General features: G+C 48.1%; 2 protein-coding genes across 3 annotated transcripts; both read right to left on the minus strand.

The window, feature by feature from the left end:
• Nucleotides 1-11,752: 11,752 nt before the first annotated feature.
• Nucleotides 11,753-14,144, minus strand: LOC142663429 (uncharacterized). Its single transcript, XM_075842067.1, has 2 exons — nt 13,676-14,144; nt 11,753-13,282 (listed from the first exon to the last, which is right to left on the minus strand). The coding sequence occupies exons 1-2, from the start codon at nt 14,130-14,132 to the stop codon at nt 12,129-12,131; spliced, it is 1,611 nt and encodes a 536-aa protein (XP_075698182.1). The 5' UTR covers nt 14,133-14,144; the 3' UTR covers nt 11,753-12,128.
• A 229-nt stretch (nt 14,145-14,373) lies between these two features.
• Nucleotides 14,374-19,348, minus strand: LOC142663461 (uncharacterized). Of its 2 annotated transcripts, none has more exons than XM_075842131.1 (5): nt 19,224-19,348; nt 16,593-16,959; nt 15,915-16,079; nt 14,687-14,818; nt 14,374-14,460 (listed from the first exon to the last, which is right to left on the minus strand). In XM_075842131.1, exons 2-5 carry the CDS (start codon nt 16,944-16,946, stop codon nt 14,425-14,427), a joined length of 687 nt encoding a protein of 228 aa, XP_075698246.1. In that variant the 5' UTR covers nt 16,947-16,959; nt 19,224-19,348; the 3' UTR covers nt 14,374-14,424. The 2 variants fall into 2 exon arrangements, with proteins under 2 accessions (XP_075698246.1, XP_075698245.1); XM_075842130.1 differs by lacking the exon at nt 19,224-19,348 and adding an exon at nt 19,101-19,203.
• Nucleotides 19,349-24,228: the final 4,880 nt, after the last annotated feature.

Raw genomic sequence — 24,228 nt, forward strand, 5'->3', positions numbered from 1 at the left:
GACGCTTCTCTATGTGACGTGCTCTGTGGAGTGATGCTTCTCTATGACGTGTTCTGTGGAGTGACGCTTCTCTATGTGACGTGTTCTGTGGAGTGACGCTTCTCTATGATGTTTTCTGTGGAGTGACGCTTCTCTATGTGACGTGTTCTGTGGAGTGACGCTTCTCTATGACGTGTTCTGTGGAGTGACGCTTCTCTATGTGACATGTTCTGTGGAGTGACGCTTCTCTATGTGACGTGTTCTGTGGAGTGACGCTTCTCTATATGACGTGTTCTGTGGAGTGACGCTTCTCTATGTGACGTGTTCTGTGGAGTGATACTTCTCTATGTGACGTGTTCTGTGGAGTGACGCTTCTCTATGACGTGTTCTGTGGAGTGACGCTTCTCTATGTGACGTGTTCTGTGGAGTGACGCTTCTCTATATGGCGTGTTCTGTGGAGTGACGCTTCTCTATATGACGTGTTCTGTGGAGTGACGCTTCTCTATGTGACGTGTTCTGTGGAGTGACGCTTCTCTATATGACGTGTTCTGTGGAGTGACGCTTCTCTATGTGACGTGTTCTGTGGAGTGATGCTTCTCTATGTGACGTGTTCTGTGGAGTGACGCTTCTCTATGACGTGTTCTGTGGAGTGACGCTTCTCTATGTGACGTGTTCTGTGGAGTGACGCTTCTCTATGTGACGTGTTCTGTGGAGTGATGCTTCTCTATGTGACGTGTTCTGTGGAGTGACGCTTCTCTATGTGACGTGTTCTGTGGAGTGACGCTTCTCTATATGGCGTGTTCTGTGGAGTGACGCTTCTCTATATGACGTGTTCTGTGGAGTGACGCTTCTCTATGTGACGTGTTCTGTGGAGTGACGCTTCTCTATGTGAGGTGTTCTGTGGAGTGACGCTTCTCTATGTGACGTGTTCTGTGGAGTGACGCTTCTCTATGTGACGTGTTCTGTGGAGTGACGCTTCTCTATATGACGTGTTCTGTGGAGTGACGCTTCTCTATGTGACGTGTTCTGTGGAGTGACGCTTCTCTATGACGTGTTCTGTGGAGTGACGCTTCTCTATATGACGTGTTCTGTGGAGTGACGCTTCTCTATGTGACGTGTTCTGTGGAGTGACGCTTCTCTATGTGACGTGCTCTGTGGAGTGACGCTTCTCTATGTGACGTGTTCTGTGGAGTGACGCTTCTCTATGTGACGTGTTCTGTGGAGTGACGCTTCTCTATGTGACGTGTTCTGTGCAGTGACGCTTCTCTATGTGACGTGTTCTGTGGAGTGACGCTTCTCTATGTGACGTGTTCTGTGGAGTGACGCTTCTCTATATGACGTGTTCTGTGGAGTGACGCTTCTCTATGTGACGTGTTCTGTGGAGTGACGCTTCTCTATGTGACGTGTTCTGTGCAGTGACGCTTCTCTATGTGACGTGTTCTGTGGAGTGACGCTTCTCTATGTGACGTGTTCTGTGGAGTGACGCTTCTCTATGTGACGTGTTCTGTGGAGTGACTCTTCTCTATGTGACGTGTTCTGTGGAGTGACGCTTCTCTATGTGACGTGTTCTGTGGAGTGACGCTTCTCTATATGGCGTGTTCTGTGGAGTGACGCTTCTCTATGATGTTTTCTGTGGAGTGACGCTTCTCTATGTGACGTGTTCTGTGGAGTGACGCTTCTCTATGACGTGTTCTGTGGAGTGACGCTTCTCTATGTGACATGTTCTGTGGAGTGACGCTTCTCTATGTGACGTGTTCTGTGGAGTGACGCTTCTCTATATGACGTGTTCTGTGGAGTGACGCTTCTCTATGTGACGTGTTCTGTGGAGTGATACTTCTCTATGTGACGTGTTCTGTGGAGTGACGCTTCTCTATGACGTGTTCTGTGGAGTGACGCTTCTCTATGTGACGTGTTCTGTGGAGTGACGCTTCTCTATATGGCGTGTTCTGTGGAGTGACGCTTCTCTATATGACGTGTTCTGTGGAGTGACGCTTCTCTATGTGACGTGTTCTGTGGAGTGACGCTTCTCTATATGACGTGTTCTGTGGAGTGACGCTTCTCTATGTGACGTGTTCTGTGGAGTGATGCTTCTCTATGTGACGTGTTCTGTGGAGTGACGCTTCTCTATGACGTGTTCTGTGGAGTGACGCTTCTCTATGTGACGTGTTCTGTGGAGTGACGCTTCTCTATGTGACGTGTTCTGTGGAGTGATGCTTCTCTATGTGACGTGTTCTGTGGAGTGACGCTTCTCTATGTGACGTGTTCTGTGGAGTGACGCTTCTCTATATGGCGTGTTCTGTGGAGTGACGCTTCTCTATATGACGTGTTCTGTGGAGTGACGCTTCTCTATGTGACGTGTTCTGTGGAGTGACGCTTCTCTATGTGAGGTGTTCTGTGGAGTGACGCTTCTCTATGTGAGGTGTTCTGTGGAGTGACGCTTCTCTATGTGAGGTGTTCTGTGGAGTGACGCTTCTCTATATGACGTGTTCTGTGGAGTGACTCTTCTCTATGACGTGTTCTGTGGAGTGGCGCTTCTCTATGTGACGTGTTCTGTGGAGTGACGCTTCTCTATGTGACGTGTTCTGTGGAGTGATGCTTCTCTATGTGACGTGTTCTGTGGAGTGACGCTTCTCTATATGACGTGTTCTGTGGAGTGACGCTTCTCTATGTGACGTGTTCTGTGGAGTGACGCTTCTCTATGTGACGTGTTCTGTGGAGTGACGTGTTCTGTGGAGTGACGCTTCTCTATATGACGTGTTCTGTGGAGTGACGCTTCTCTATGTGACGTGTTCTGTGGAGTGACGCTTCTCTATGTGACGTGTTCTGTGGAGTGACGCTTCTCTATGTGACGTGTTCTGTGGAGTGACGCTTCTCTATATGACGTGTTCCGTGGAGTGACGCTTCTCTATGTGACGTGTTCTGTGGAGTGACGCTTCTCTATGTGACGTGTTCTGTGGAGTGACGCTTCTCTATGTGACGTGTTCTGTGGAGTGACGGTTCTCTATGGGACGTGTTCTGTGGAGTGACGCTTCTCTATATGAGGTGTTCTGTGGAGTGACGCTTCTCTATGACGTGTTCTGTGGAGTGACGCTTCTCTCTGTGACGTGTTCTGTGGAGTGACGCTTCTCCATGTGATGTGTTCTGTGGAGTGACGCTTCTCTATATGACTCGTTCTGTGGAGTGACGCTTCTCTATATGACTCGTTCTGTGGAGTGACGCTTCTCTATGTGACGTGTTCTGTGGAGTGACGCTTCTCTATGTGACGTGTTCTGTGGAGTGACGCTTCTCTATGTGACGTGTTCTGTGGAGTGACGCTTCTCTATATGACGTGTTCTGTGTAGTGACGCTTCTCTTTGACGTGTTCTGTGGAGTGACGCTTCTCTATGTGACGTGTTCTGTGGAGTGACGCTTCTCTATGACGTGTTCTGTGGAGTGACGCTTCTCTATGTGACGTGTTTGTGGAGTGACGCTTCTCTATATGACGTGTTCTGTGGAGTGACGCTTCTCTATGTGACGTGTTCTGTGGAGTGACGCTTCTCTATGTGACGTGTTCTGTGGAGTGACGCTTCTCTATCCGTCGTGTTCTGTGGAGTGACGCTTCTCTTTGTGGCGTGTTCTGTGGAGTGACGCTTCTCTATATGACGTGTTCTGTGGATTGACGCTTCTCTATGTGACGTGTTCTATGGAGTGACGCTTCTCTATATGACGTTCTGTGGAGTGACGCTTCTCTATGTGACGTGTTCTGTGGAGTGACGCTTCTCTGTGACGTGTTCTGTGGAGTGACGCTTCTCTATGTGACGTGTTCTGTGGAGTGACGCTTCTCTATGTGACGTGTTCTGTGGAGTGACGCTTCTCTATGTGACGTGTTCTGTGGAGTGACGCTTCTCTATGTGACGTGCTCTGTGGAGTGACGCTTCTCTATGTGACGTGCTCTGTGGAGTGACGCTTCTCTATGACGTGTTCTGTGGAGTGACGCTTCTCTATGTGACGTGTTCTGTGGAGTGACGCTTCTCTATATGACGTGTTCTGTGGAGTGACGCTTCTCTCTGTGACGTGTTCTGTGGAGTGACGCTTCTCTCTATGACGTGTTCTGTGGAGTGACGCTTCTCTATGTGACGTGTTCTGTGGAGTGACGCTTCTCTATATGACGTGTTCTGTGGAGTGACGCTTCTCTATGTGGCGTGTTCTGTGGAGTGACGCTTCTCTATATGACGTGTTCTGTGGAGTGACGCTTCTCTATGTGACGTGTTCTGTGGAGTGACGCTTCTCTATGTGACGTGTTCTGTGGAGTGACGCTTCTCTATGTGACGTGTTCTGTGGAGTGACGCTTCTCTATGAGACGTGTTCTGTGGAGTGACGCTTCTCTATGCGACGTGTTCTGTGGAGTGACGCTTCTCTATATGACGTGTTCTGTGGAGTGACGCTTCTCTATGTGACGTGTTCTGTGGAGTGACGCTTCTCTATGTGACGTGTTCTGTGGAGTGACGCTTCTCTATGTGACGTGTTCTGTGGAGTGACGCTTCTCTATGTGACGTGTTCTGTGGAGTGACGCTTCTCTATATGATGTGTTCTGTGGAGTGACGCTTCTCTATATGACGTGTTCTGTGGAGTGACGCTTCTCTATGTGACGTGTTCTGTGGAGTGACTCTTCTCTATGTGACGTGTTCTGTGGAGTGACTCTTCTCTATATGACGTGTTCTGTGGAGTGACGCTTCTCTATGTGACGTGTTCTGTGGAGTGACGCTTCTCTATGTGACGTGTTCTGTGGAGTGACGCTTCTCTATGTGACGTGTTCTGTGGAGTGACGCTTCTCTATGACGTGTTCTGTGGAGTGACGCTTCTCTATGTGACGTGTTCTGTGGAGTGACGCTTCTCTATGTGACGTGTTCTGTGGAGTGACGCTTCTCTATGTGACGTGTTCTGTGGAGTGACGCTTCTCTCTGTGACGTGTTCTGTGGAGTGACGCTTCTCTATGTGACGTGTTCTGTGGAGTGACGCTTCTCTATGTGACGTGTTCTGTGGAGTGACGCTTCTCTATCTGGCGTGTTCTGTGGAGTGACGCTTCTCTATATGACGTGTTCTGTGGAGTGACGCTTCTCTATGTGACGTGTTCTGTGGAGTGACGCTTCTCTATATGACGTGTTCTGTGGAGTGACGCTTCTCTATGTGACGTGTTCTGTAGAGTGACGCTTCTCTATATGACGTGTTCTGTGGAGTGACGCTTATCTATATGACGTGTTCTGTGGAGTGACGCTTCTCTATGTGACGTGATCTGTGGAGTGACGCTTCTCTATATGACGTGTTCTGTGGAGTGACGCTTCTCTATACGATGTGTTCTGTGGAGTGACGTTTCTCTATATGACGTGTTCTGTGGAGTGACGCTTCTCTATGTGACGTGTTCTGTGGAGTGACGCTTCTCTATGTGACGTGTTCTGTGGAGTGACGCTTCTCTCTGTGACGTGTTCTGTGGAGTGACGCTTCTCTCTATGACGTGTTCTGTGGAGTGACGCTTCTCTATGTGACGTGTCCTGTGGAGTGACGCTTCTCTATGTGACGTGTTCTGTGGAGTGACGCTTCTCTATGTGACGTGTTCTGTGGAGTGACGCTTCTCTATGTGACGTGTTCTGTGGAGTGACGCTTCTCTATGCGACGTGTTCTGTGGAGTGACGCTTCTCTATGTGACGTGTTCTGTGGAGTGACGCTTCTCTATGTGGCGTGTTCTGTGGAGTGACGCTTCTCTATATGACGTGTTCTGTGGAGTGACGCTTCTCTATGTGACGTGTTCTGTGGAGTGACGCTTCCCTATGTGACGTGTTCTGTGGAGTGACGCTTCTCTATGTGACGTGTTCTGTGGAGTGACGCTTCTCTATGAGACGTGTTCTGTGGAGTGACGCTTCTCTATGCGACGTGTTCTGTGGAGTGACGCTTCTCTATGTGACGTGTTCTGTGGAGTGACGCTTCTCTATGTGACGTGTTCTGTGGAGTGACGCTTCTCTATGTGACGTGTTCTGTGGAGTGACGCTTCTCTATGTGACGTGTTCTGTGGAGTGACGCTTCTCTATGTGACGTGTTCTGTGGAGTGACACTTCTCCATGACGTGTTCTGTGGAGTGACGCTTCTCTATGTGACGTGTTCTGTGGAGTGACGCTTCTCTATGTGACGTGTTCTGTGGAGTGACTCTTCTCTATATGACGTGTTCTGTGGAGTGACGCTTCTCTATGTGACGTGTTCTGTGGAGTGACGCTTCTCTATGTGACGTGTTCTGTGGAGTGACGCTTCTCTATGTGACGTGTTCTGTGGAGTGACGCTTCTCTATGACGTGTTCTGTGGAGTGACGCTTCTCTATGTGACGTGTTCTGTGGAGTGACGCTTCTCTATGTGACGTGTTCTGTGGAGTGACGCTTCTCTATGTGACGTGTTCTGTGGAGTGACGCTTCTCTATCTGGCGTGTTCTGTGGAGTGACGCTTCTCTATATGACGTGTTCTGTGGAGTGACGCTTCTCTATGTGACGTGTTCTGTAGAGTGACGCTTCTCTATATGACGTGTTCTGTGGAGTGACGCTTCTCTATATGACGTGTTCTGTGGAGTGACGCTTCTCTATATGACGTGTTCTGTGGAGTGACGCTTATCTATATGACGTGTTCTGTGGAGTGACGCTTCTCTATGTGACGTGATCTGTGGAGTGACGCTTCTCTATGTGACGTGTTCTGTGCAGTGACGCTTCTCTATGTGACGTGTTCTGTGGAGTGACGCTTCTCTATGTGACGTGATCTGTGGAGTGACGCTTCTCCATGACGTGTTCTGTGGAGTGACGCTTCTCTATGTGACGTGTTCTGTGGAGTGACGCTTCTCTATGTGACGTGTTCTGTGGAGTGACGCTTCTCTATGACGTGTTCTGTGGAGTGACGCTGCTCTATATGGCGTGTTCTGTGGAGTGACGCTTCTCTATGTGACGTGTTCTGTGGAGTGACGCTTCTCTATATGACGTGTTCTGTGGAGTGACGCTTCTCTATATGACGTGTTCTGTGGAGTGACGCTTCTCTATATGACGTGTTCTGTGGAGTGACGCTTCTCTGTGACGTGTTCTGTGGAGTGACGCTTCTCTATATGACGTGTTCTGTGGAGTGACGCTTCTCTATGTGACGTGTTCTGTGGAGTGAAGGTTCTCTATATGACGTGTTCTGTGGAGTGACGCTTCTCTATATGACGTGTTCTGTGGAGTGACGCTTCTCTATATGACGTGTTCTGTGGAGTGACGCTTCTCTATGTGACGTGTTCTGTGGAGTGACGCTTCTCTATGACGTGTTCTGTGGAGTGACGCTTCTCTATATGGCGTGTTCTGTGGAGTGACGCTTCTCTATGTGACGTGTTCTGTGGAGTGACGCTTCTCTATCCGTCGTGTTCTGTGGAGTGACGCTTCTCTATGTGGCGTGTTCTGTGGAGTGACGCTTCTCTATATGACGTGTTCTGTGGATTGACGCTTCTCTATGTGACGTGTTCTATGGAGTGACGCTTCTCTATATGACGTTCTGTGGAGTGACGCTTCTCTATGTGACGTGTTCTGTGGAGTGACGCTTCTCTATGTGACGTGTTCTGTGGAGTGACGCTTCTCTATGTGACGTGTTCTGTGGAGTGACGCTTCTCTATGTGACGTGTTCTGTGGAGTGACGCTTCTCTATGTGACGTGTTCTGTGGAGTGACGCTTCTCTATACGATGTGTTCTGTGGAGTGACGTTTCTCTATATGACGTGTTCTGTGGAGTGACGCTTCTCTATGTGACGTGTTCTGTGGAGTGACGCTTCTCTATGTGACGTGCTCTGTGGAGTGATGCTTCTCTATGACGTGTTCTGTGGAGTGACGCTTCTCTATGTGACGTGTTCTGTGGAGTGACGCTTCTCTATATGACGTGTTCTGTGGAGTGACGCTTCTCTCTGTGACGTGTTCTGTGGAGTGACGCTTCTCTCTATGACGTGTTCTGTGGAGTGACGCTTCTCTATGTGACGTGTTCTGTGGAGTGACGCTTCTCTATATGACGTGTTCTGTGGAGTGACGCTTCTCTATGTGGCGTGTTCTGTGGAGTGACGCTTCTCTATATGACGTGTTCTGTGGAGTGACGCTTCTCTATGTGACGTGTTCTGTGGAGTGACGCTTCTCTATGTGACGTGTTCTGTGGAGTGACGCTTCTCTATGTGACGTGTTCTGTGGAGTGACGCTTCTCTATGAGACGTGTTCTGTGGAGTGACGCTTCTCTATGCGACGTGTTCTGTGGAGTGACGCTTCTCTATATGACGTGTTCTGTGGAGTGACGCTTCTCTATGTGACGTGTTCTGTGGAGTGACGCTTCTCTATGTGACGTGTTCTGTGGAGTGACGCTTCTCTATGTGACGTGTTCTGTGGAGTGACGCTTCTCTATGTGACGTGTTCTGTGGAGTGACGCTTCTCTATATGATGTGTTCTGTGGAGTGACGCTTCTCTATATGACGTGTTCTGTGGAGTGACTCTTCTCTATGTGACGTGTTCTGTGGAGTGACTCTTCTCTATATGACGTGTTCTGTGGAGTGACGCTTCTCTATGTGACGTGTTCTGTGGAGTGACGCTTCTCTATGTGACGTGTTCTGTGGAGTGACGCTTCTCTATGTGACGTGTTCTGTGGAGTGACGCTTCTCTATGACGTGTTCTGTGGAGTGACGCTTCTCTATGTGACGTGTTCTGTGGAGTGACGCTTCTCTATGTGACGTGTTCTGTGGAGTGACGCTTCTCTATCTGGCGTGTTCTGTGGAGTGACGCTTCTCTATATGACGTGTTCTGTGGAGTGACGCTTCTCTATGTGACGTGTTCTGTAGAGTGACGCTTCTCTATATGACGTGTTCTGTGGAGTGACGCTTCTCTATATGACGTGTTCTGTGGAGTGACGCTTCTCTATATGACGTGTTCTGTGGAGTGACGCTTATCTATATGACGTGTTCTGTGGAGTGACGCTTCTCTATGTGACGTGATCTGTGGAGTGACGCTTCTCTATGTGACGTGTTCTGTGGAGTGACGCTTCTCTATGTGACGTGTTCTGTAGAGTGACGCTTCTCTATATGACGTGTTCTGTGGAGTGACGCTTCTCTATATGACGTGTTCTGTGGAGTGACGCTTCTCTATATGACGTGTTCTGTGGAGTGACGCTTATCTATATGACGTGTTCTGTGGAGTGACGCTTCTCTATGTGACGTGATCTGTGGAGTGACGCTTCTCTATGTGACGTGTTCTGTGGAGTGACGCTTCTCTATGTGACGTGTTCTGTGGAGTGACGCTTCTCTATGTGACGTGATCTGTGGAGTGACGCTTCTCCATGACGTGTTCTGTGGAGTGACGCTTCTCTATGTGACGTGTTCTGTGGAGTGACGCTTCTCTATGTGACGTGTTCTGTGGAGTGACGCTTCTCTATGACGTGTTCTGTGGAGTGACGCTTCTCTATATGGCGTGTTCTGTGGAGTGACGCTTCTCTATGTGACGTGTTCTGTGGAGTGACGCTTCTCTATATGACGTGTTCTGTGGAGTGACGCTTCTCTATATGACGTGTTCTGTGGAGTGACGCTTCTCTATATGACGTGTTCTGTGGAGTGACGCTTCTCTGTGACGTGTTCTGTGGAGTGACGCTTCTCTATATGACGTGTTCTGTGGAGTGACGCTTCTCTATGTGACGTGTTCTGTGGAGTGACGCTTCTCTATATGACGTGTTCTGTGGAGTGACGCTTCTCTATATGACGTGTTCTGTGGAGTGACGCTTCTCTATATGACGTGTTCTGTGGAGTGACGCTTCTCTATGTGACGTGTTCTGTGGAGTGACGCTTCTCTATGACGTGTTCTGTGGAGTGACGCTTCTCTATATGGCGTGTTCTGTGGAGTGACGCTTCTCTATGTGACGTGTTCTGTGGAGTGACGCTTCTCTATATGACGTGTTCTGTGGAGTGACGCTTCTCTATATGACGTGTTCTGTGGAGTGACGCTTCTCTATGTGACGTGATCTGTGGAGTGACGCTTCTCTATGTGACGTGTTCTGTGGAGTGACGCTTCTCTATATGACGTGTTCTGTGGAGTGACGCTTCTCTATGTGACGTGTTCTGTGGAGTGACGCTTCTCTATCTGGCGTGTTCTGTAGAGTGACGCTTCTCTATGTGACGTGTTCTGTGGAGTGACGCTTCTCTATATGACGTGTTCTGTGGAGTGACGCTTCTCTATGTGACGTGTTCTGTGGAGTGACGCTTCTCTATGTGACGTGTTCTGTGGAGTGACGCTTCTCTATGTGACGTGTTCTGTGGAGTGACGCTTCTCTATATGACGTGTTCTGTGGAGTGACGCTTCTCTATATGACGTGTTCTGTGGAGTGACGCTTCTCTATGTGACGTGTTCTGTGGAGTGACGCTTCTCTATGTGACGTGTTCTGTGGAGTGATGCTTCTCTATGTGATGTGTTCTGTGGAGTGACGCTTCTCTATATGGCGTGTTCTGTGGAGTGACGCTTCTCTATATGACGCGTTCTGTGGGGTGACGCTTCTCTATCTGGGGGTCCGATGGATGAGTCTGGGTTTGGTGAATGCCAGGAGAATGTTACCCGCCTGACTGCGTTGTGCAGGTTGTAGAGTTTGGTGGGGAGGGGTTATTCGGGTGTTTTTCAGGGGTCGGCCCCTTAGTTCCAGTTCCATTTTGGACAACTGTCGCTTCCAACTTTGAGGGAACAGTTTGGGGTTCGGTCTTTTCTCTTCCCTATGACCTCCCCAGTGCACGAGGTCCATAAAGACATGGTGGGTGAGGTTGGGGTGGAAGAACTTGACTGGCTGCAGGGTCCCGACCTCATCCAACACCTTTGGGACGAACTAGAACGGAGATTACGAGCCAGGACCCCCCCCCTCCCCCTCCAACACCAGTGTCTGACCTCACGAATGATCTTCTGGATGAATGGGCAAAAATTCCCACAGACCCCAAAATCTTGTAGAAATTCCCCCAGAAGAGAGGAAGATGTTTCAGCTGCATTGGGGGAACAACTCCATATTAATGGATTTAGGATGGGATGTCATAAAATCGTAATGTGGAGATGTCCCAATACTTTAGTCCATATAAATATTTCCCAACATATGCCAGGGTATAGCCATACAGTAGCATACGTCGTCTATAGGCTCCCATTGTAACGAAAAACTTATATCACACAGTTGCAGGAAAAATTAAGTGAACCCTTTGAAATTCCCTGCATTGATTACTAATAAAATTTGGTCTGATTGTTAACGGAGTCTCATTTATAGACAAACACAATGTAAGTAACCAGGCTGTGCGTGGCTTTATTTAATGGGCAAGCGCCTGTGAAACCCACACATCCAATCTCATTTTGTTAATTGAAACACCTTTTTCCAATTCGTTCTTGGATAAGTTCAAACCCAGTCTTTGTGACTTATCCAAGAACGAATTGGCAAAAGGTGTTTCAATTAAGAAAATGAGATTGGAAGTGTGGGTTTCACAGGTGCTTGCCCATTAAATAAAGGCACACACAGCCTGGATACACAGATTGTTTAGCCCAAAAATATATTTAAAAAAATGCTGCGTTTTGTGGTATTCTATATGGTCTTCTATCAGAAGAAGCATGGCTTCTAGAGGAGTGGCACTATTTTACAACTTTTTGTGAAGAACCGGTAGGGCCACATTTTCATTACCCGTCCGGTTTTGGACATCAGGTGCATGGAACCCACACAAACAAGGACACTTGGCGATTATAGATTAACGAAAACTTCTCAGCTTGTCCGATTTATTTTCCAAATAGGCTCCAAAATAAAGCTGCATCTACCCCGGAGAAAAAACATATTACTAAAATTCAAAACTTTGCCCAACTAAGGGCACTGTGCCAATTTAGGTTGACTTCCATGTCACGCTGTCAAACTAAATCTACCAACCATAGGTTTCATTTCTACTCACGGAGGAATGTAGAAAAATAAAAATTAATAAATTAAAAAACGTGTAACCCATAGAGTCGACCTTATTTGTGATTTGTCCTGGTGACCACCACGTCAGTGAAATCCCGAATAGCTCCACCCCCCCCCCCCTCGAATTTTTCACATATCAGCTTTTATATTCGACCGTATTCCTCTAGGAAACATCCTACTAGCGTGGACCCGTCATTGAAACTGGGACATGTTGGATTCTACTACGAAAGCCATCGGCAGAAAGTTTTTAATAGCCTTTGGCTTCTTTCCTTTGTGGACCTTTTGATGTTTCACGAGATTACCCTTACCGGGAAAGCACCGACCACATTCTAAGCAGACAAAGGGCTTCTCTCCCGTGTGGATCCTCTGATGTATGATGAGCGTGCTCTTCCTCGTAAACCGTTTTCCACAAGCCGGACACGAGTATGGTTTCTCTCCTGTGTGGCTTCGGATGTGATTGGAAAGATTTGATTTATTGGAGAAGTATTTTCCACATTCCGGACACTTCCGTTTCTCTATTCGATGAATAGTTTGATGACCGATGAGATCTGACTTGGAGGTAAAAGCCTCCGAGCACTCCGAGCATTTAAGGGACAGAGTTTTGACAGGGAAATGATTTTCGTCCAAGGGCGCCGATTCTTCCTTTATATTAGTTCGGTATGGTTGCCTATGATTTGACAGGTTGGTGGTTATTCCGTCATATGGATCTGATTCCTCCTTAATATGAGGATCGGGGTGTAGATGGTTTGTGGGTGTATAGATATTGGTCTCGCTATGTTCTCCTTCCTCATATGAAGCCAGCTCCTCCTTGATACGAGTAGATGGGTATTGGGTATGGTCTGAAAGTGTATTCGCTGTGGTTATTACTGTGCCACAAGGGGTAAATTCCACTTTTATATGAGGTGGTGCATTACGTGGTATATGATCTGAAGGTACGTAAGTGCCGGGGTCCGTGATGCTTTCTCCATCATGGTGGGAAAAATCCAGCTGACGGGATTGTTGGGTACATTCCGTGGATCTATACATGGTGGCATCTGGTAGAACATTTCCTTCAGATGGAGAACATTTTACCGGAGTAGATGGACACTGTTCTATATGACCTGTGTTTGGGAGGTTTCCTCCATCACGTGAGAATGGTTCCTCCTTAATAATTGTAGACGGACGTGAATAAGTGTCCTTAACTCCTGAGGGATCTTTTTCGTCACATGAATTCGGTGCTTTTGAGATTTTTTTTACTGCTTCTTCTACTTTGTGGCCCATTTGGTCACCATTAGAACTTTTATTTGGCTTTGCACAATTTGAGCGAGAAACGCGTTGGAGAAATTTAATCTGATCACATGGAAGACCTGAAAAAAATTATAAAAAATGCAATCATCTTATCTTGATCTGCAACTCTAATTGTTAAGTCACATGACATGGGCCGTGTAAACGATCGCCGATCAACAGGATGGCGCTCGTTTGCTCCTTTCACGAGGAGCTATGATCGGTAATGAATGGGGACGAGCGAACATTACTACAATCGATCGTCCCCATGCGTTTCCATCATGTCGCCAGCACGTCTCCCTGTTTACACACCTAGATGTGCTTCCGACAACGATCATATTTTCTGCTGCATAAACGATACGATCAGCCGATGATCTGGAATGAGCATTCATATGAACGCTCATTGCCCGATAATTACCTCGCGTAGAGTGGCCTTAAGAATATCTTTTTAACTCATTGGAAGTATATTTTCTTACCCGGTGGTGTGCGGTTACGGAGGTCCTCCATCCTGACGTCCTTGTAGAGATCCGTCTTACTCGGAGATGTGCGGTTCCGGTGGTCCTCCATCATGACGTCCTTGTACAGATCCCTCTTACCAGGTGGTGTGTGGTTCCGGTGGTCCTCCATCATGACGTCCTTGTACAGATCCCTCTTACCCGGTGATGTGAGGGGCTGGTGGTCCTCCATCATGACGTCCTTGTACAGATCCCTCTTACCCGGTGGTGTGCGGTTCTGGTGGTGCTCCATCATGACGTCCTTGTATAGATCCCTCTTACACGGTGTGCGGTTCCGGTGGTCCTCCATCATGACGTCCGTGTAGAGATCCTTGTGACCTTCCAAATACTCCCACTCCTCCATGGAAAGGTAGACATTGATATCCTGACATCTTATGGGACCCTGAAACACAATGAGACAGTCATCACCCAGACACATTATACCTTGGTGATAAACAGAAGTTGGTGAAACTATTTCTACCTATAGATTTCACTAATGCACCTTCATCCAAAAATATCTGCTGTTCCCCCAACATGAGCCCCGTACAAGTTACACACTTCCTATTGTCCGTAGACATTTTCTGAGAAGAGTCGAAAAAAGCTTTCGGAGCACCTTTTCCTTCTAGCAATAGGTCGGTTCTCCACGTCCCAAAGGATCAATACTTCTGGGATCTCTCTATGACATATCAGACATTTTCTCGAATGACGGTAAGTAGAACATTATCACTTCATTAGGACTGGAGGAAAGTCCTCACTGTGTGACCAGACTAAGCATGGAAAAAGAAAGCAGAGTGAGCTAAGAAGCGAATGGCCAACCATAGTCCACATAAAGTAGAAAAGACCATCTCCGAGGAGCTGGGTGTTCCTGCGATCAGAAATACTCCCGCTCCCCCATAGAATAATAGACATTGACATGTGGGAAGATGACGGATAGGGGTTGCTTTAAATACCAACGCTTTTGGCCAATCTTTAGAACGTCCCAGCCGGGCTCACCTCCCTGGTTAGCAGTTGAATAATTTTGTTGGCGAGTTTTAGGATCTTCTGCTTGGTGTCTCTGGCGTAGGTCATTGAGCAGGCGGGAGACGGGGTGATGGGATTTTGGGTCTTCTTCACAAGGGAATAATCCTACATATCAAAAGATAAGAAATATAATCAATAATGTGCAGAGACAGTTGGTCCAAATCCATGTTCAGGGGGCTTCAGAACCCACGGCTCACAATGCGGTTCCTTGCGCCCCCCAACCATTGGGAAATAGACATGCTCGTAACTTTCCGATATCGAAACCAGAGTGTGGTCATTAGACGGTAGCTCCATTCTGTCTTCCCTCCACTGGTCATAGAGATCAGTGAAGGTAATGGTGGACACTCTGGGGGCTTCACTCAGGGAGAAGACGAGTGAAGTTTAGCGTGGGAACAAGAACAGGTAATGACTAATGGGGGGGCAATGTGTGGCTTGTACGGTTATAGGGTAGCACTGTGTGGCTGGCCCTGTTGTGGGGTGTACTGGTGGCACATTCCACCTTTAGGACCTCCATCTACCAGGAAAATTTATGTTTTGCTGACCCTCTATTCGGCATTCTACGGAGGTGGCCGCACATGCCCTCGGCTCAGCTGTTTCTGTTTAAAGGGGTTGCCCCAAGATTTAATGTTATTCTCTAACCACAGGATACGTGATATAGTTGATCCCAGGGGTCCGACCGCTTGATGGCGCATGCGCACTGCCGCGACATTCACTGTCTATGGGACTGCGGAAGGTACAGTGCTCTGGCCAACAGTGGCATAGAGAATGAATGCAGCAGCAAGGAGAATGCGTGACCTGCCACTCCTTTAATTCAGAGGAACGGGAAACCCCGTTCTCGTGAACAATGGGGGTCCCAGCGGCGTGACCTCCACCGATCAGCATTTTATCACCTATCCTGTGGTTAGGGGATAACATTTAATCTTGGGAAAAGTTCTATAAACTACAATGGAGATATCTGTGCCCGTGCCAGACCATCGTCTCCTCTAGAGTGCCGGGCATAGATGGAAGTCTCAGAGGCGAAAACCCCACCTACCAGACATACGGCACATAAATTAATTGATGTGCCATAAATATTTCGGATATAAATACCCCTTTAAGTTTTTGCAGTTCTTCGAAGCAGTTACAATCCGACAATGTGGCCTTAAGACCAGGAACGTTTCGGCATTCCCGCGCTAGATCGGCGATTCCCAGAATCCCTCACCTCTCCGGTCAGCAGGTAGATGATCTCTAGTGTGAGGTTTAACACGATTTCAGTTAACTCTTCGCTGTTTCTGACGGTCCTGGAGTTGTCCTTGCAGGATTGTTTGGCTTCCCGTGACTTCGGTTGAGGACCTTTGGCAACTCGTCTCTTTTTTAATTCTTGAGCCTGAATGTGGGAGATAGACAAGCGCAACCTCCGTATCGTATCATTCAGCAGGTGTTAGTATATATGTACGGCGGAGGATGTATGGAGCGGGCTCACAAACGGCATTCTAAACCCCTACGCTGTCCCATTGCTCCCCTTGGGGCGCGTTTTCAGGATTCCGATGGTTGCCATGGCAGCCAGGGTGCCTAAAGAAGGACCACACGTCCGCCAACTATGTGCTCATGCCAAGCCCTGCTAAAAATCACGATATACTGCCAAATGGTACCAATATAAACTACAGCTCACAACGTCAGTCTTTCATTTCCTGCAGCAATGACTAGTCGTATATACACATGACAGCTACAGCCAATCACTAGCCTCAGCGGTGACCCAGGGATCGGCAGCCGGCACCCACCGAACAAAACTTCTGACATATCGAAAGTTTTGGAACCCTTTAAAGTCTGGGACAACCCTTTTAGTTGCTGCCCTATGTTTATATCGCTCCGTTGTATCGGCGTGGGTCCCACGACCTACCTGTCTGGTCACGGGCTGTTGTCTATGGTTCCGGCGCGGTTCCGGCACACCTCCCGTCCTGGTGAAGATTGTCGGAACAGCAACTTTATTTAACAACTTCTTCTCTCCGCTCACTATGTAACATTGCTGGGGAAAATGCTCCGAGCACACGCGATACGAGTCGTGCTTTTTGCCCTCGTGAATTTTTGTAGCCATCTCTTCAAGGTTGTGGAAAACTTGGCCCCCTCGTTCTATAGATCTCAGCCAGGTTTTTATTCTCTCGACAGTGGTGGGGAAGCCGTGGAGAATTACATTGGCACAGTTCCTCCTCATTCCGGCATAATTTCGGCAATAATCAACGATGCATTTTGGCATTTTTGACGTTGTCCTTGAAGGAAAGACAAAAAAAAAAAAAAAACAGCGTTATGGGAGAACCGCGACAATTCTGTTGGCAATAGATGATGCGATGGTCGTAGTCTCCGGGTGTCTGTCCTGGTAAAACTTTATGTCATGGTGAAAGCTCCATTGAAAACCAAAGGCTCCATCAACAGATCCATTGGATCCGTCAATAGATTAGTTCATAGGGCGGACGACAACGATAAGTCCTCTTCCTCTCTCTCTTCCTCTCTCTCCTCCTCCTCCTCCTCCTCCTCTCTCTCTCTCCTCCTCTCTCTCTCTCCTCCTCTCTCTCTCTCTCTCCTCCTCTCTCTCTCCTCCTCTCTCTCCTCCTCCTCCTCTCTCTCCTCCTCCTCCATCCTCCTCCTCTCTCCTCCCCTCTCTCTCCTCCTCTCTCTCTCTCCTCCTCCTCTATCCTCCTCCTCTCTCCTCCCCTCTCTCTCCTCCTCTCTCTCTCTCCTCCTCCTCCTCCTCCCCTCTCTCCTCCTCCTCCCCTCTCTCCTCCTCCCCTCTCTCTCCTCCTCCCCTCTCTCCTCCTCCTCCCCTCTCTCTCCTCCTCCTCTCTCTCTCCCTCTCCTCCTCCTCTCTCTCTCCTCCTCCTCTTCTCTCTCCTCCTCTCCTCTCTCACCTCCTCCTCCTCTCTCTCCTCCTCCTCTCTCTCTCTCTCTCCTCCTCTCTCTCTCCTCCTCCTCTCTCTCCTCCTTCTCTCTCCTCCTCCTCCTCTCTCTCCCTCTCCTCCTCTCTCTCCTCCTCCTCCTCCTGTCACCTCCTCCATAGGAGATCAGCGTCACCTCCTCCTCCTCCATAGGAGATCAGCGTCACCTCCTCCTCCTCCCATTATTATGGGAGATCAGCGTCACCTCCTCCTCCCATTATTATAGGAGATCAGCGTCACCTCCTCCTCCTATTATAGGAGATCAGCGTCACCCCCTCCTCCCATTATTATAGGAGATCAGCGTCACCTCCTCCTCCTCCCATTATTATAGATCAGCGTCACCTCCTCCTCCCATTATTATAGGAGATCAGCGTCACCTCCTCCCATTATTATAGGAGATCAGCGTCACCTCCTCCCATTATTATAGGAGATCAGCGTCACCTCCTCCTATCATTATTATAGGAGATCAGCGTCACCTCCACCTCCTCCGCCTATCATTATTATAGGAGATCAGCGTCACCTCCTCCTCCTCCTATCATTATAGGAGATCAGCGTCGCCTCCTCCTCTCATTATTATAGGAGATCAGCATCACCTCCTCCTCCTCCTATCATTATTATAGGAGATCAGCGTCACCTCCACCTCCTATCATTATTATAGGAGATCAGCGTCACCTCCTCCTCCTCCCATTATTATAGATCAGCGTCACCTCCTCCTCCCATTATAGGAGATCAGCGTCACATCCTCCTCCCATTATTATAGGAGATCAGCGTCACCTCCTATCATTATTATAGGAGATCAGCGTCACCTCCACCTCCTATCATTATTATAGGAGATCAGCGTCACCTCCTCCTCCTCCCATTATTATAGATCAGCGTCACCTCCTCCTCCCATTATAGGAGATCAGCGTCACATCCTCCTCCCATTATTATAGGAGATCAGCGTCACCTCCTATCATTATTATAGGAGATCAGCGTCACCTCCACCTCCTATCATTATTATAGGAGATCAGCGTCTCCTCCTCTCATTATTATAGGAGATCAGCGTCACCTCCTCCTCCTATCATTATTATAGGAGATCAGCGTCACCTCCACCTCCTATCATTATTATAGGAGATCAGCGTCACCTCCTCCTATCATTATTATAGGAGATCAGCGGCACATCCTCCTCCTCCCATTATAGGAGATCAGCGTCACCTCCTCCTCCTATCATTATTATAGGAGATCAGCGTCACCTCCACCTCCTATCATTATTATAGGAGATCAGCGTCACCTCCTCCTCCTCCTCTCATTATTATAGGAGATAAGCGTCACCTCCTCCTCCTCCTATCATTATTATAGGAGATCAGCGTCACCTCTACCTCCTCCTATCATTATTATAGGAGATCAGCGTCACCTCCTATCATTATTATAGGAGATCAGCGTCACCTCCTCCTATCATTCTTATAGGAGATCAGCGTCAGAGCCTCCATGTTGGTTACGTTTGTAGAAGTAATTTCCCAGCATCCCCTCTGTCTCCTCCCTGCAGATCATCGCTCCCTCCTGCAGGTGATCATTAGTATGACGAGGTATAAGAACACATAATAACAGAGAAGATGTCTGACCTGGAAGTGCTTCCCCCTCAGCAGCAGCTCTGCAGTCCCCACTTCCTGCCCATGTGACCTCTCCCACTGTCACATGATGCAGCTGGAGCAAGCCACGCCCCTCCTGTGTTCTCTGGCCAGTGTTCCTGCATTAACCCCTTGACTGCTGAGGCACATCTCATTCCTGTCAAATTAGTTGTCATAGTAACTAAGAGCAACCATTCACATGCGCCGGTTTACCCCTACACCTTTTTCTTTCCGCCTAGCTGCCATCTTACTACTCCACACCACTTCAATTTCGCAAAATTTGTGCCGTTTATTTAACAGAAACATTACAGCGTTGGGAAAACCGACTGATCGCAGCACCTCACTGCAAAGCCAGGGCACGAGAGTGACTGCCCACTTTTAGGGCCAGCGGTGCCCACCTGCACCCAGTTGGCCCCCCAGGTAACCGTTTTTCACCCTGACCAACATTCTTGACTATCGGGGCCCATCCAAATGCCGCACAGCTTGTCTCTTCACTGACGGGCCACCCGGCCGTTGAGCTTGTAGCATGCCCGCTGTGGCCCATAAAACATCGCCACTGACCCCGTGTAGTATTGAGAACCTGTCTCACAGAACAAACATTTTATCTGTACCTGTATGTGAAAACAGACCCTACTCCACCCAGAATCCCCTCACCCAATTATGTCCCCCCCAATATCTATTGTTCCCTTACCCCCGTCAGATAACCTGGCACCACCAGTCATGTCACCGGCGCCATCTTGAACAAAGAAACCCTGAACCGACACTATTCCTACCTCATTATCTAAGGGTCCTGTTATAGGGTCCGACGTAGGCCGTGTAATGGAGCGCTGATTAATGTGACAGCTCGTTGATCGGCGCTCGTCGTCTCTTAAAGGGCCAGCACGCACATTTACAATCCTCCCCAGCCAATCCCTGGGCTCTGGGATTATTTAAGGCAGCTCCTTTGGTCTTCTGGTGCAACTTAGTCGTATTCTGTGAAGGTTCCTGTTTGCATCTCGCTACCGAATACCTGTTTGCATCTAACTACCTGACCCCAGTCTGTTTCCTGCTACGGATTGTGACCTCAGATCTCCACAAGATCCTCTGCCAGTGCCTGTGGTCTCCCGGTCCATTGGGCCAGCTGTGGCTCACACCGGCACCAGCTCAGGAGATAGCGACCTGGTGGTCTCCCCGCAGCGACGACCAGATCCTCATACTGTAAAGCCTCTTCCTTTGTTTTATGATTTCTTCCTATTCTTTAAAATATTTTCTGTTTGGGAACTAGGCTCCTGTAGGCTTCACTCACACCTGTGTCAGGACTCTGTTCACGGGTTCCGTCGGACCTTTGTGTCAGGGGACCCCATAAACGGGAATTCAAACTTTGACAAATGGAAAACATAACTTTCTGTTTCCATCACCATTGATTTCAGTGATGAAGGATCCGGTGCAAATGGTTTCCGTTTGTCCTCATTGTGTAAGGGTTCCGTTGTTTTGACAGAATCAATACCGTAGTCAACTGCGCTATTCATTTTGTCAAAACAACGGAACCCTTACACAATGAGGACAAACGGAAACCATTTGCACCGGATCCGTCATCATTGAAATCAATGGTGATGCAAACAGAAACCTTTGGATTCCGTTCTTGGGTTCCACCGACGGAAAGCTCAGACGTAACCCACGAAGGGAGCCCGACGCAGGTGTGAATTTAGCCTTGGTTGGAAATGCAGTAGGCGAAGCTTTGGCTACGGTTCCCACTATTTGATCTCATTGAGTGCAGCGATCACTTGGTTTTATGCTTCTTCATTGGGAAGCCAGATATGTATTTGTTATTTCTTGAGATACATTTCTAATTAATCTATTTCTTAGATGTCTTCAGCAGGTTCTGGCGACAGGTTGGACGGAAGCTCCTGGAAGAAGCAGCTGCCCGCCCGCGGAGGAGCAATATACTCAAGACATATTGGAGCAGTAGAGCCCCAGCACTGTAGCTGCAGGGATTGTGATATCGGCCTGGCCGTCGGCTATGAACTTTAGAAGTGCCAAGATTGTCAAACTTGTTGGTGAACCTTCTCTGCAAGATGAGCTGATGTCCAAAAATCTGTGCTGAGATGAAAGAATCAGTCTTTCTACTATCAGGAAAGTCTAAGCGTTGTCATGGGCAATGCCCCTAGTCAATTTATCATTCTAATGGAAATTGTTGAAGTCCGTCCGGTCAAGGGACCTCAATGTTGATCAGGGGGAAGCTCAAGTCTCCACCTTTAGGGGGCTTAGGGCCTTCAAAGTGGATGAAGCTTTGAAAAAAATCTATGATGGCAGTATTGGAAACGGTACAGGTTTCCTGTGGTTTAGGTACACTTAAGCATTGGGGTCCCCATCCAAAGATTTATATGGCTATCGCCAAGATTGTCCAGACGTACTATTGTACTCGCTGAGGTCAGGTCAAATCTACAAGTGCGTGCTTCGAAGGGCCTACTCGGCTGAGCAGGGCCAGCGGCGCAAAGGATTACAGGTCGGTACGAATAACAAGAGTGTGGTTCGGTTCCTACCTGGCTCGATAACGTTGCCCTATCCTATAGCTAAATGTGCCTGACCGCAGACGTCGCCTGGCAGGTGTCAGCATGGAGGACTGGCTGGGAATCCATGGTTCCATTGACTTCTGGAAATCTCGAAGGCTCAACAAAAATGGATCCCTCAGCTTTAAGTAGATATAGATGTCGATGTTACACATGAGGATATCAACAGTTTGGCCCCTGACTATCTGGGTGATACGAAATCCAACAGGTAAAGGAGAAGACTAGGGCCCGATCCACCACTGGCAGATGTTCTCGCTGGCTTAAACTCTGACTCTCAGTTAATGCTTCCAAGTACAACCTCTGTGAGTGAGTCTGAGACAAGTAGATGTTTGGCTCCGAGCTCATTAAATTTATGAAGAGCTTCTCTGACAAGAAGAGGTAAACATTACCGCAGCCTTTGAGGTAGAATTAGAAACTTTCTCTGATGCCACAGAAGTCAATACTGAGGCAGACCAAGGTTCCTCAGCGGGGTATTAAGAGGTTCCATATCCCTTAAAGTCAATCAGGATGACCGAGCAGTCTAGGGCTCTACTAGTCCCCCCTCGAGGCTGTGATTCAGATTCCATTTCTGACACCAGAAAGCCCAAACTCTGACACAAGATCCATTTCTGTGGGGGGTGCCCCCAACTTTCTGCTAAAGCTGGCCAAGTATAACTTATCCTGGGATTGAGGATCATGTAGTCCGGCGATTTAACAGATTTTCATTCGTTTTCTCCAGGAAGATTTCTTATTCTGCCCCTTTACATCAGGTCATACAGAAAGTCTCTTTTCTACAATGCCTGGAAAGGAAGTTCCTAGAAAAGGTCCGTACTCCTGGGAGAGGAACTGGTGTTTATTCTCCTGTAATTCTGGCTCCCAAGCCTTCGGGCAAATGACGGAAAGGTATCAACCTCTGGAAGAAGAAATTCAGATAGGAGACAATCAAATCCATAAAAAAAAAATCATGGACTCTCTAGTCTTGAAGCATGCATACCTTCACATTCCCATTTTCCTCTCAGAAAATATCTAAGAAAAGCTTTCACATCAGCTATGCCCTTCCGTTGAGAGGTTCCGTCTGAGGTTTCCGTCGCGATAACCCCTCAATGGAAAGGCGAACTGAAACCTTAGCTTCTGTCTCCCTCACCATTGATCTCAATGGTGACGGAAACGTTGCTAATGGTTTCCGTTTGTCACCGTTCCGTTGAAACCTCCGATGGAACCCCTCAACGGAAGGGCATTGCTGATGTGAACACAGCCTTAGAGGCAGTATCAAGCACCCTGCAATTCACATCTCTTCTGTTCAGGATCTCTACGGTTCCTCACACCTTTTGTAAGGTGGTGTCCCCTATAGATGCCTTTAAGAACACGGGGGATATCTGTGGTTCCATACCTGGACGAATCATCTGATGCTCCACCTTCAAACTACTGTCCAATAATTCCAACGCTGTTGGATAATATATTTGGAAAAGTCAGACATCGTTCCATCAAGAACAAAGACGTTCTTAGGCTTTGTCATAAATTCCCAGGGGATATTATTTCCCTTCCTCCTGCTTGGCGGGTCTTATGTTTTATTTCAGCAGCTGCAGAGCCAGTTCATTGGGCCTTAGGGCACTTACAACCCCTCCAGAAAGAGATGTAGAACCTAACCTCACGCTACCCAGAATGGTTGAACCCTGTCATTTTAAACTCATGAAACCGTTAGATTTTGAAACATCAGAGATCGGAGGTCCTTGATCAAGCATCTTTGGATCTTGTTGACTACAGATGCATCTCAACCGGGTTAGGAGTACACCTGGAGTAGTATACAGTCCGGGGCTCAAGGAGTCCCCTCTAGAGGTCTATGTCCTTGGTCCTAAAGGAACTCAAAGCCATATTATATACTCTGCAAGTCCAGGAACCAGTCTGTGTAAAGTCTGACATCATAAAATCAGGCAACGTAGCACCCATTCAGAACCCCTTCTCAGGGAAGTGGGAAAGATCTCGATATGGACAAAGCTAAACCTGCCCATCGGTCTGTTGTACATATTCAAGGCTCCCTCAAGATTATTGCCGCCCGATTGAGTCGAAGTCTAGCAGTCCCAGGAGAAATGTCTCTAAATCTAGAGATCACCAGGATGTGGGGAGTGCCAGAGAGAGATCCCAGGGTGAACAGGTTCAGCGCCATGGTGGAAACTTTCTCTCCCTTTATCAGGGGGACAATCCCTTGACAAGGATGACATCCTGTCCATCTCTAGGGGGTTAAGGCTGGCCACTGTCTCAGTCCCTTACATGCAATGTACTGGGCCCCTGTGCATTGTTAGATCTCTGATTCACCTCATTTTTCTAGAACCTACTCTACTAGAGAAGTGTCCACCTCTTGGGCTAAATAAAGTTTGATCCCGCTGGATCAGATTTACTGTGCAGCTTGGAGATCACACTGAATAGTTATCAACCATTATAAGCTGAATTTTTGGTCCTCCAAAGAGACGGCT

Source organism: Rhinoderma darwinii, chromosome 11, assembly GCF_050947455.1.
Source record: "Rhinoderma darwinii isolate aRhiDar2 chromosome 11, aRhiDar2.hap1, whole genome shotgun sequence".
NCBI lineage: Eukaryota > Metazoa > Chordata > Amphibia > Anura > Rhinodermatidae > Rhinoderma > Rhinoderma darwinii.